The sequence below is a fragment of the Anguilla rostrata genome, chromosome 11 (genome assembly GCF_018555375.3).
Source record: "Anguilla rostrata isolate EN2019 chromosome 11, ASM1855537v3, whole genome shotgun sequence".
Taxonomy (NCBI): Eukaryota; Metazoa; Chordata; class Actinopteri; order Anguilliformes; family Anguillidae; genus Anguilla; species Anguilla rostrata.
Genome location: NC_057943.1, coordinates 21,232,513 through 21,245,896, shown reverse-complemented (window position 1 = coordinate 21,245,896; position 13,384 = coordinate 21,232,513). Strand labels below are relative to the sequence as shown.

Here is a 13,384-nt window from a genome sequence, read left to right as displayed (position 1 = left end):
TTTCGCTCTCTTAATATAGAAATCACAGATGTGATTTTAAGCATTAAGTGTTAGTTTCTCAGAGTGTTGAAGTGTATAGTTCTTTACTGTCATCTTTTTCAGGTTTTTCAGTCTTTTGACCACAAAAAGAAAGATTTTGTGATTCCGTGGTGGCTTTCAGCTCTGTCAGTGCCATATCTGACATAGATGCACTCTCCCAGGAGAGGATTATCAGAAGGCTGTTCACCCCAGCGACATGAAAACATCTTCTGTGAAGCAGTGTTGCTGCACTGTGCGGGGAATGAAACAAGCCTCATTATTAAATCTATAGCTTGGTTGTTTTGGTCTTATTATGGGACCAAAAGGTCATGTAGTTTCGTTTATTTTTATTATATATACAGGAAAGTAAGACCATTGGCTATAAATATTTAACTGTATTTTGGAGGCATGTTCTTCAAAAAATGCACTTATTGGTAAAACCTTTGACTGGCCATTTTTGGTTTGTTTTATTTCATCTGTTTTGTTTTCAAGTCTCTTATTCAGTGACACAAACCATTTTACCAGTTATGTTAAAACAAATTCCTGTTTGATGGGACATTAAAATGAAGAGCTGTTATCCATAAAAAAATTTTCATCATACCAGTGTGCTGCATTTGCAATTTTGTGGCGGGACGGTTCAACAGAGGACTAAGTTTGGTCCAGTGTTCACCTGCGTGCAAGTACAAATTGACGGAAACATCATTAAGTAGTTATTGAGGATGAGCTTTTAGTGTAATTATGGTTGGCGAAGATTAGCGCTAGTGCAGGTAATTAGCTGCGGGAAGACGCTTATTCCAGAATGGAAAAAAAATGGACTGTACTTCTACCTTCAAAGATTAGAGCTGATCCATTCAACATGCCTCATAATAAAAATAATTCTGTTTAATTCACATTCATTGTGTTCCCAGGTTATTTAGAGCCTGTATTTGGATGAATGACTCATAGTAACACAGTGTTTTTAGTAATGTAATATTGGTGTAGCTGTGCTCAGACATTTGATTACTGTAGACTGAGAGCCTTTGGATGCTGTTGTTTGATGGCAGTCACTGTTTGGAGAGGGAGATTGTTGTATGAAGTGCATGTTGAGTCCCCTACAGAGCTGAATTTAAAATTTGTTTCTGTAGCTCAGTGAAATCCTTCTGCTTTAAAAAAAAGTAAAATAAAAAAAATTCTCTATTTGTGCAAACCGCAAGGGCCTTTGTTTGCAGCTTACGGCAGACCTGGCTACATCTGTGTCAACTGCAACACTTTAAATGGGACATTTATGAGTGTACACCTTTATAAGGTTGTTGATAATAAGTACAGCTTTTGGTCTCATTCTTTTTGACTCTTTCAGGGAGGCTGTTATTTACAAAACATGGCGGTCTTTTACATTAGATTACCTTATTTTGTGCGTGCTTGACTTGGAAGACAAGAAAAGAAAGGGTAGAGAAGTGTGCAGTTTTAATATTCTCGAAAGGCAGACATATTCTTTGTGAGGGCAAATTTATCATGTTTTAGACCTTCGCTGTAAGTTACTTGTAACTTATGAAGGTTTAACTGCTGCAAAGCCAATGGCCTATTACATAGCCACCTTGAGACTGTTCAGTAGAGAGCATTTGTTTGGCTCCCTTAACACCTATAGAAGCCTCACATAATTGAGGTTCCACTATACTGTGAATTTCAGAAAAACAAAACCAAGCAATACCAGGAGGCCTCACACATTTAGCACTTAGACCCATAAGATTTCCAAACTGTACAAACCTGAAGGATGAACAAAATGATGATTCTGCCCTGTAGTTGCCTGTAGTCCTTATGCATGCCTTCAAAAAAATGCCTTCTAAATTAGTAAAACATTCTGTAGGATGTTAGCATGCAGTCTTTAGCCCACCGTCCTGTAAATTCCTTTTATGACTCTTTCCTAGTGATAATTGTGGAATAACTGCAGGAAATCTTGATTATTTTAACACGATCATGTTTTCTAAAGGGTAAGAGCGAAGGCTATCTGGATGTGATGGCTGTCTGCCACACAGGTTCCCTTGGTTTGTAGGTCACCTCTAAGCATATGTGAGTTTTCCTTTCATTTGTGACATTGTCAGTAGAGCTCATGGATATATTTTCGTCTGCGTTTTGGCATTTCCCCTTGCTCTGTAACAGAGAGAGCCCGATGCTGTGACTCAGATTGCCGTCTTTATTCCTCTGTGGGCAGCTCGTTTGGCCATTTCATTTGGGTATTAGAAGCACTGTTTGGTTTGTGAGCAGCAATTCAAGAAGGTACTGACAGAATGTGAATGAAAAGTGCCAGAGCGAGATTCGAAGCTCACACCTCTAAACTAATAAAGTAGAATTCTGTCAGTATGTTTAGATCCATGATGATCCATGCTTTCTTTTCTTAGGTCTTGATTTCTGAGTGTCAGCACACTTTTAAAAGGAATGAACTTAGCAATGAGAGTTTGACTGTAAAAAAATTAAGAGTGCTAACAAACAACTATAACAATGAAATGATCCACAAGAAACTTTTGAGTGGGAGGAAAAACAAAACAGAATAAGGAGTTTGAATAGCAATGGCTGGCAGTGGAGATGACAATATATGCCCCAGCCATGAGTTTCCTATGGCAACATAACTAGGACAGGCTGGGGATCTGCACATACCTGAGAGAAGCAAAAAACCTAGCCACACCTCAAGACCCTGTGTGAAGGTGAGGTCACAAATATAGATAGACGACAGTATGTAAATGTATTGCCCCACATCAGTTGCTTGGAAGCCAGCAGAATCCCCCAGTAGATCTATCTCTGTTACACTATACATGGCCTATTTGGTTATCAAAGCACAGTCAAATAAGCCTTCACTTACATGTGGCCTACTTAGCTCAACTTAGCTCATCTGCTACTGCTGAAACTGTTCCAACTTTGACTGTCCAGGGTCACAAAGGGAACGCAAAGTTCACTACAATCATTTAATGCAGGCCCACTTAGTTATATAAAAATGTAGCTGCATGTTTTTTCTGTTTAATTTGTTCTAATGCATGTTGACGGTTGTTGGATTTGGACCTTTCTTCAGATTAGGTTTCCATAGTAACACAAGAAGCCTATTTGGCTTCCAGGGACTCGTGTTGTTAGGCTCAAGCGAACTGCAAACAACGTGCAGGACGCAGGTGAGCTGGTTCAAACGCATTAAAGAACAGCCGCGCACTCTCAAAGAAAAGGCCGGCGTGTCTGGTGTTGGCTGGGCCTGAATAGGAAAGGGCGGGGACAGGCGAGCAGCAGGGAGCAGCAGCTCTCTCTCTGAGTTGCCCCGTAATTCAGGACAGAATGTATAAACTGGGCTCCTCTGCTCCTGGCTATTACATAAGGATATTGGGGAATGCAGTGGTCGCATGGTGATACCTCGTTAATGCCTGATTGGAGGGTTTTTATTCCAGACACAGAACAGGAAGGAAACTGTGCCCTCCCTTGTTTTATTATTTTTTTTAAATCACTTCATATTACATTCATTTTCATTTGGCAGACGCTTTTATCCAAAGCGACGTACAAAAAAGTGCATTTCATGGTCGTAGACAACTGCTAAACACGGGTTCAGTAAGGTACAATACTTATTTCATATATTTTTCCTTCCTCATCAATCCTTTCTGGGAAACACAGAGGACGAGCCACTGTCATCGACAATAATAAGATAAATAACAGTGCAGAGATCGTTTAAAATTCCCCGTAATGGACTATGTTCAGTTTAGAGTACAAATTATGCGGTCTGTGTTTTTGCACACAATCAGTCCTTTAAGTGTTTTACCCCCTGCAGCATTCTTTTCATTCTAAATAAAGGTTATTATGGCCATCAAATGAAACCTTTGTGATATTGTAAAAAAGAAGGATTTTTTCTGTATCATTCTCCATGGAAGAAAATGTGAAGAATCGGGGGGGGGGGAATTCACATCAATGTACTCTTTGGTCAAGTGATGTAATCAGGGCTTGGCATTTACACCAGCCGGCCAACAAATGCGGGTAGAATACGACAGTGGCGTGTAATTCCGCCACTTTGGCAGGTCATTTCTGGGAGCATTGTCTTTGGAAAAAAAAATCATTGTAGTTTACAAAAGGAATCTGAAATAATTAAATCAATTTGAGGTGATACCGCATGATACTACAACTCCCATTAGACCTGGATGCACACTGCGCTCATCGCACTGGCCCATCTCAGCTCTCTCGGGGCTTGCCTCCTCAGTCAAGCCGGGAGTGTAATTGATAAGAAGGAGAACTGGGCAGAAATTGAACTACTGTGGGAGGATTATGCTGGTGGAAAAGCTGTTGTGCCAAAGCGTTAATGTCAAGCCCTGAATGTAATATACTTACGGAGTTAATTAGTCACTATTCAGTATCATAAATAATGTGTCATCATTTAGGGCAATGATAATACACAGTATGTAGATTTATTTACGTTACTTAATATTTGCGTTTGCGTTAGTGTACATGTGCTTGTATTAGCTTACTTCTATTGGTGCCGCCCGATTAAACTGGAGGGCAGTTTTAATGCTGACCGTGTTGCAGGATCCGACAGGCTAAGGTTCAGATCCTGCCGGAGAGGATTCTCCCGGACCCCCTTTCTGCGGTGCAGCTCACCCCCCTGTCCAGGCTCCACACGCACCCCTCCTCCAGACCCCCCTCGGAGCACTGCCGGCAGGTCCAGCGTTGGCGGGACACCTACCAGAAGGCAAGTCCTTCAGTCCTTCAGACGAGTTCAGGATTCCACCACCAGGGGGCAGGACAGAGACAAGGGTGGCAGGGTTGGAATGCAGAGGAGGAGGGGTTAGGCATTCTGAGGTGGCAGAGCGGATCAGTCCGGCTGGTGCATAGGGTCTGATGATAGCGCTAAGGCTTTGAATTTGATGCGTACTGATATAGATGAACATGAGAAGAGGATTGACATAGCTGAGTCTGGGGAGGTTGTAGATCAGTCGAGCAGCAGCATTCAGGATGAGCTGCAGAAGTTTGATAGCAGGGGGTTGGCTTACCTGATATACCATTACAGCGGAATTATAGCAAATGCCCGGAATAACATAGTTAAAATACAGTTAAGAATTGTTTACTTTTTTTTTAAGAACGGTCGATTTTAATTAGTCACAGCAGTAAACGTGCAAATTAATCACGTGCATGCATGAAGAATGCACCACTCCTTTTACCTTATTCATAGGCGTCAGGTACATATGCTCAAATGCACGGAAGTAGCCATGTGCAATTCTCTCACTGGAAGAGAGACGAATTGGGACAGTGCCATTAAGACTTGCGTGGAATCGCTCTGAAGTTCTATGCGATCTTTGATTTTACGCTGTTGCATGCAGATGAAAGCTATAGTAAACTGAAATGCATTATAGACAGTAAACACATGGAGTTCTAATGATATGTTGTTGTCTAGTCTAACTGATTCTTCTGCACTTAGCAAGCACTTACTGCATTTAGCATGTTACCTTGGCACCCTTTTATGTGTTTTTCATTTTATAAGATGGTATTTTCTTATTTTGCAGGGTGACTTGCTAATTTTTACAACATATAATTAAAATCTGTTTGGAAATCTTTTATTTTTGTGTAACATTAGTTTTAATAGTAACAAGCTAATTTGAGTAAATTTACCCTAATGCTCAATCGCTAATGCATACAACCGGTGATTGTCTGGCTGAATTTGCGTTTGTTCCCTATCTTTTTTTAGCGGAAGTTCCATTGTGCGAATGTGACATCATGGCCTGCCTGGGTGTACTCACTGTATGACTCGGTATGTACTTATACCCTATGAGAGTTCTGTTAAATCACTTTCTTACACATGCACATTTAGACAGCCAGCCAGGGCTTCATCCAGTCAGGACAAGACCTGCCATACTGTTACCTTGAGTTCTTCTGTCTTGTACAGTCATTATGGCCGCAGTGCTATATATCATATTCTGAATATCAGTTGGGACACAAGACCGGAGAGTCCCGAATTCCACAGATAATCGGGGCTGTACTCCTGTACATTTTATCAGTACAACACCCATTTTCTGCTATATACAGTCAATACTTAGTTGTGGAAACGAGCTTTGAATTAATACGATGTAAAATAATTGCAGAGCCATGGATGTGACTGCATGCAAGACAGAAATCTCTGGAAACATACAGTTTAATGACTGTGGCTGCTGTCATGCCTGTTGTAGAATGATCCTGTCCTGTCTCTTCCCTTTCATTTGTTTTCCAGGAAATTCTGATGAACAGAGTGAAGAGACAGTTGCACGAGTGGGATGAGAACCTGAAGGATGATTCCCTCCCCACAAACGCTATAGGTACTTTACTGTAATATCTTTATTGAAGTACTATATGCAAATCTGTGTGTTGTATTTAAATTTATTTATCAAATAAACTCAATCGATCAGCCAGAATGGGCACTGTCCCCAGATCTGTTTGGGCCCTACTGAGCGTGGGTTTGTATTCCTGGGGCAGATTTCTCCTACAGAGTGGCGGCCTGCCTGCCCATTGACGATGCCCTGCGCTTCCAGCTCCTGAAGATCGGCAGCGCCATCCAGAGGCTGCGCTGCGAGCTGGACATCATGGATCGGGTGAGGCCACGCCCCCGCGCGTCACCAGCCCCGCCCCTTCTGCTACTCAAACGGGTCTTCATGTAGGAAGCGGTGCTGTTAATGGACATGCTCAGTGAGATAGCTTGGCCTCGCTCTATCACAGTCCACCCAGACTGTATTAACTGCATGTGGTTTGAGCTCAAAATGTAGCCATGCTGAGCGGGTATAGTGCTAGCAGTATTCTATAGCCCAGCCCCTTTGCTGCTTGGCTTCAGTCTGAACTCCAGTAGTAAAAGCCGGAGTCACATTAGTGATCCACCGCTGTGGTCTGGTGCAGTTTCTGTTTTACGCGGCTCCTTAAGACACACTGCGGAATTAGCAGGTCCTGAAAGACACCACCCTGATCCCTGTGCCTCTTTCTTTACATTAGTGCCTCACATCCCAAAGTGCTGCTGATTTCACACTGTGACACATTGTTCTGCCTCTGTCTGACAAGGACATAATACACGTGTTCAGAACTCCCTGTCATTCCCATACCTGCCCCCAGACCTCCAGTCTGAATATGCACAGAGAAAGGAGGGGAGCTGTCAGTGTAACTAGTGTCTTAGCATGATAATAGTAATAAAGGTAATTGTTACTTGTGACTCACTGTGTTAAGCTGTGCATTTGTACTTGGGAGAGGAACCGTTGGAGTGGAACAGTGCTTTCCAGAGTGAAAATGTGCCTTAACTGAGTCTGTGTCATGAAATAATCCCGAGGTGCTTCAGGGGTCGCGGCACAGAAGAGATTTGGAGGTGAATGTGACATGCAGGGCTTGTAGGGATTTTCAGGGCATCGCCGCGTCATAGTCTGGCAAGAGCACTCAGACCGCAAAGTCCGTGTAGACTCCCATTAATGCATAAAGGGTGTTCATCACCTTGGAATCTATCACAACTTAGATTAATTTCTACTCCTTTTTTCAGTCAATACTCAGCTGCAATATTGACATTGTGTTTTTCCACACTGCCCCAGGCTGAATAAAGGCCCGATTTGTAAAGTAGCTTTCAGTCATCTAAGCGTGGCTCACACACGGTACAAGTCCATTTGGTTGAGGCTGAAATGCCTCCCGCCTGTTCTGATATTCGTCTCTGTACCGCTGATTGATTAAGATGAACAGCCCTGCTTCAGAGAAACGTCAAAAAGCAGGTCATACCGTTTATGGGTGTCTCTCCTGGGTCGTGGATATTCAGGTCAGTTAATGTGACCATAGAAAGTGTCTCAGGACGTGCTGTGGCTCTGACCTAGAATCAGGCCTGGTGATTATTAGGGTTCTGCTAGGATCTACACAACATTTTCACTCTGTCTCTCTCTCGCTCTCTCTTGATCATAGTGCACCTCCCTGTGTTGCAAGCAGTGCCAAGACACAGAGATAACCACCAAAAAGGAGATCTTCAGGTGAGTTTGGCAAGAGGCACAATTTCAGCAATAGCCTGAAAATAGACTATACCCACGATTAAAGCATTCTGAACAAAACCACCACACATTCAAACTTAAGCAAACTTGTTGAAGTGGGATCAAATATACGTGATGAAAGTAAAATATTTTGATATGAACTGCTTAAATATACTGAGATTATTTATATATATGAATAAACTGCTGCTTAAATATAAACCTTGGGCATGTGTACCAGTTATTAGAGTATGATGAAAGCCAGATGTCACGGTGCACTGTAGCTCTCTGTATGTGGTGCCTTACCTGTAGAAGAGTGTCACATTTCCACTCTGTGGCCACTCATATCATGCTTTTCTCTTTTTCACCATCTCAGTAGCTAGCCAGCTAACTCCTGACTTTAGGATCACTTAGGTATAATCAGGATCCAGTAAAACTCAAAATTGCAATTTAAGGCAAATCATTGCAACCTGTTGATCTCCAGCATTATTATTATTATTATTATTATTATTATTATTATTGTTTAGCAGCTTAGTAAGCTATGCTATTATAATGACCAAAATGGAGTAAAACCATTTACTGTGGCTGTGGTGTCAAAAATAGTTTTTTGCACATTCCAGCAGTTCCTCTAGCCTGCCAGTTGCACTGGATTAATGGCCTGATCTCCAATAAAGTTGTTGAGACTGCTGTCTGACTTGGGGATGAACCCAGTGAGGGGAACTGTAGTCACATGTAACTACACGTAAGTGTACTCAGGCAGAGTCAGTGTGTGCCCTTCATCAGACATGTTTTTGTAACTTTTGCATAATAAGAATGACATTTACCTTCAGTCCGTTTTGAATTAGAAACATCTTGTGAGGATCTTGCAGTGGCGATCTTTTTGATAATGGAACAAATGTTTTGTATGACGCTTCAAAATTATCATCCTCCCATTACTGAATAAAACAATTTAGTTAATCCACTGTAATTTTTACTTGAATGCATGTAATTGAGGTAATTGATTTAATTTTTCTACCTGGTTATTACATAACACAGTTGAAGCAGGCATACTCAGAACAAAAGCACACCACAGTTCTGTCTCTGTCTGAGAGATTTCATTTCCATGGTTTGTTTGTGTAAGAATACTTTGAAAGAATGGCAGATCATTTCAATCTTGTGCATAGCAGAGATGCTTCTCTTTGTGTAATGCATGCCCATACCCCGTGCTCTCTCCCCGATTTAGTTTTTCTGTACTTTGTCTCTGATGTAGATGTTGAAGGGATAACCTCTTTATGAAAATGTCTATGAATCTGTCCGTATGTTGCAATCCCCTCTGGTCTTTGGGGGTTCCTGTCCTAAGACACTGTGCTTCACAGCACCCTAATAACCTGCTACCTTGAATGGTCTCTCTCTCTCTCTCTCTCTCTCTCTCTCTCTCTCTCTCTCTCTCTCTCTCTCGCTCTCTCGCTCTCTCGCTCTCGCTCTCTCGCTCTCTCTCCCTCCCTCCCTCCCTCCTGCAGTTTGTCTTTATATGGGCCAATGGCTGCCTATGTGAACCCTCATGGATACGTGCATGAAACACTGACCGTGTACAGGGCCAGCAGTCTCAACCTGGTTGGACGACCATCCACACTTCACAGCTGGTTCCCCGGGTAACCTCTTCTGCTTATTTTGTCATGATAGCACAAATGGAAATAAAATGAAGGTAACCGTGTGGCCGAATAGAACTTGTCACATCTCAGCTTGTTGAAATTCCGACTAGAATTCATTGTGAAATTCATTTGTGTATTCCAGCATGGATTAGTAAGGTAAACTTTGAAATTCAGTTGCTTTACATGTATTCCAACAGATGACTTTCAGAAGAAAACCTTTTTAAACTAACTAATAACCTTTTCACACAGATGAAAGAAAGTTAAATCTTTCATGAACACAAGGCTGGGCATAAGCTCTGGCAAATTTCTGATAAAATCTCTTCAAGCTGTTTCTCCAAAGACCTTTTCAGTTGCATAAGCACATATTTTAAAGCAAAGAATGTCAATTCTGTGTGCTGTCTTTCATGTGTGCAATCATGAATTATGTGCTGAAATTTTGATTTGGAAAAGCATGGTACTGTACCCATTACAGTTTTCAGCACAGATGTTGCTCAAAACTGTCTCTGATCCTGTTTCAAGTGAGATACTTAACAAGACACGTTCTGTCCTGGTCATGAATTATGATCTTGTTTTGGATTCATTCTGTCTCAGATTTATATGGGTTTGTGCTTGTGTTCCCATTTTCCTTTTAAATAAATTACGGGTGAAGTGGGGAATGAGTAGCAGGGAGGGAATGACTGGATGGCGAGGCCACAACTGAGAAGGCTTTCCCATGAAAAACACCTCAGACTCTCCGAAGACCACAAAGCAGAAATACAGGACTAATTCCAGTTTTACTGTGGATCTGTGCCTTGGGCTGATAAGATGCATTCTGCTTTGTGTTTAGAGCTGGGGGACCCATCCAAGACTCTTAGGTCTTCAGTGAAAGCAGTATTCATAAAATGGAAATTTTAAAATATATTTAAATTATATTAGATTTTGTTCTTTGGAACAGTTAATAATAACAAGAAAATTTTATTTAAAAAAAATAAAATAACTTGGCCTATCTTCTAATGTGTTGGCCATTCAAATGTGAATGATAGTTGATGCTACCTGTCAACCATTTTTCAGCTGCTGAAAAATGGGCACCAGGTTGAACAGGCCATGTGCTTAAATAGCAGCACTATGTTCCATGTGCATTCTGAGGTATCTACAGCAGAAACTGCCTGAGCTCCAAATGTAATGCAGCTCCTAGCATCCCATAAACTGGATCTACAGCTTGGCTTCATGTCTCCCTCCCGTAAAGACGATCCATCAGGGCCAACTCATATACGGCACCACTGTTCCCCAAGATTTACTGCCAAGGGTCAACATTTCTGAGCCGTAATAACACACAGTGGGCACAGTTTTTATGGTGTAGTCTATGGTGTAGTACTTGTTTCACTATTGAGCAAGGTAGTTAATGTGAACCTCTTGGGTAAAATATCTCTCTGTGTAGATAGATTGTGTGTAACTGAATGTCATTTTCCCTGTTTAAGGCCACTAGGCAGAAGAATAATGAAAATGAATATAATATAGCGTGATGTGCACCCGCCCTGGATTGTGGGTATTTCTGGTGTGTGTTGCACAGCTGAGGACAGGTGTGTGTCTCCTGCCCTCTGACAGGTACGCCTGGACCATCGCCCAGTGCCGGACCTGCAGCTCTCACCTGGGCTGGAAGTTCACCGCCACTAAGAAGGACCTGTCCCCCCAGCGCTTCTGGGGTCTGACCCGCTCAGCCCTGCTGCCCCGCATCCCCAAATCTGAGGGCGAGGAGGGAGAAGAGGGCTCCCGGCTGCTCTGCCTGTGAACCGGGGAACCCCTGCCGCTTCCCCGGTGACCCAAAACAAAGGGGTGTGCCCACCCATCCCCAGATCCAAAATGGTGGGGGGGGGGGGGACACCACTAGTCCACAAAATAGGTGTATCTGTTTTAGAGTCATGAACACTGTGCTGTTTTTCCCTAGTCTGTTACGGCATATTGCACTTTCGGCCACTGAGGCTGAAGCTGATCTGCAGGGTTGGGTCCACTGAAAGCAATAGGTGTCCTGATATGTGCCTGTGAGCACTGCCGTGCTCCTTAAGGCTTGATGTGGGAGCAAGAAAACTGAAATATTGTCTGTCACAGTCACCGTCCACCCATAGCATGGTAACCCTCTCAGCCCTCGGCTGAATATACAGTGTTCAGCTGGTCATGTATCCACTAGGGAACCGCACCGGAGGCTGGGGTTGCTTGACCCCCATTCACAGCCCTTTCTTTCCCCTGTCCCAGTAAGTGTGCTGGTGTCTTGTCGACCTCTGTGACTGCATGCACGTTCAGGTCGGGCATGAAAATTGGCTAGACACATGCTTTTTGTGGGAGATTTTTCAACGTTTAACAGTATGTGATTTTACCTTGTTTTCGCTGTTGTCATATATTTCTGAGCCATATTGGATCATGTGAAACACAGAAAATATATATCTGCAAATACGTATTTAGTTAACTGTGGGAGTTTACTGTATTGCAATACATTGTGCCTCTGAATAAATGTCAGAAACAGTATATATACGAAGTGCAAAATGTGAGGTATGGATTTTAATAAGTTTCCAAATATACTGTGTACATTAGAAACTGTTGATTATGGCCACTTTCATATATATATATATATATATATATATATATATATATAGAAATTGTAACAAATTATACTATATGCTCTAAAAACATTCATACAGCTTCATACATTATATTGTGGCAATAACGTACATTTAAATATTCTGTATGTTCTAAAAATATAGTTTGAACTATGTTCCTAATATTTTGGCTGTTATATTTTGGTGTTTATGGTGGGAGAATGAGGTTTCAAATATTAGCAGAGCAACATAAGTGGTCACTGAATTGACTGCCTTGCCCATGAGAGGACAAAGCTTTCCACTGGTTCAGAGATGCTAATGATTGTCAGCTCAGTGTTGTTCTGACTGTTCATTAAGCCTTACTGTCCTATCCCTGCTGTTCTTTACGTTTATCAGAATGGGTACCTCGGTATACTGGCATATCTTCAGGGCTTTGGGCTTCATAAATGGTCTCCTACAGCTGGACTTTAGGCATTGGGTCAGATCTGATGTTCAAACTGACCCATGTGAATTTACTAGCTTTGCAGAGATATTGTTGGTGAAAGAATTTAAGGAGTGAATGTATATTTTCTCCCTATTTTTTTTATTTTTTTATCTCTCTTTATTGTTTTTGCGCAGATAAAAGTGAATGTTTTTTAAATGATGTAGCTCTTGTAAATAATGGACCCTTGACTGCACACATAATCAGATGTTGCCATGAGTTATTTATAGAGAAATTGTCCTTTCTTCCATGTGTCGGTTCTCAGAAGAAATTCGGAGCTAAATAAGTGAGCTTGTGGCAGTTACACTTCATCGTAATTGCTGTTTGCCTCATGTCAGAGTCAATGGGAAATGTTCTTTTTCTGTTCTTTTCATGTACCTGAAAATGACTATAACACAAATGGGGTGCAGCATAGAGCAAAAAGGAAGAGGAGAACATGGAGGGCAAAATAGGCTGATTTGCACTGAAAATTTGAGCTGCATTTGCTGAATCATTGAAGAGCTTTTCTTTAAATCCCAAATAAAATCTGACGTCATTCGCCCTAAAATGGCAGGGCCAAGTCAGGCACCCTTGGCTGATGCCCATTTGTGTTTAAGAGGTGAACAGCTGAAATGTGCCCTCTGACAGGAAGCGTAAGGAGCTTTTTGGGCAGGGGGAAATTGATGCCATTGGAATGACAACTCCACATTGTGAAGTCTTGCATCTCATGCTGCTTTTCCCAGTAAAGTCTACTGCAAATCA

The 13,384-nt window shown here is 41.9% G+C and overlaps 1 protein-coding gene across 1 annotated transcript in view; it reads left to right on the top strand.

Moving 5' to 3' along the window:
• crbn (cereblon) overlaps positions 1-13,384 on the top strand; it is a 16,719-nt gene extending 3,335 nt beyond the window's left edge. Inside the window, exons 5-11 of the mRNA XM_064298713.1 lie at positions 4,540-4,702; positions 5,696-5,758; positions 6,215-6,299; positions 6,457-6,572; positions 7,903-7,967; positions 9,461-9,592; positions 11,177-13,384. Coding sequence (XP_064154783.1) covers positions 4,540-4,702; positions 5,696-5,758; positions 6,215-6,299; positions 6,457-6,572; positions 7,903-7,967; positions 9,461-9,592; positions 11,177-11,360 — 808 coding nt within the window. The 3' untranslated portion in view covers positions 11,361-13,384. The remainder of the gene's footprint in view (positions 1-4,539; positions 4,703-5,695; positions 5,759-6,214; positions 6,300-6,456; positions 6,573-7,902; positions 7,968-9,460; positions 9,593-11,176) is intronic.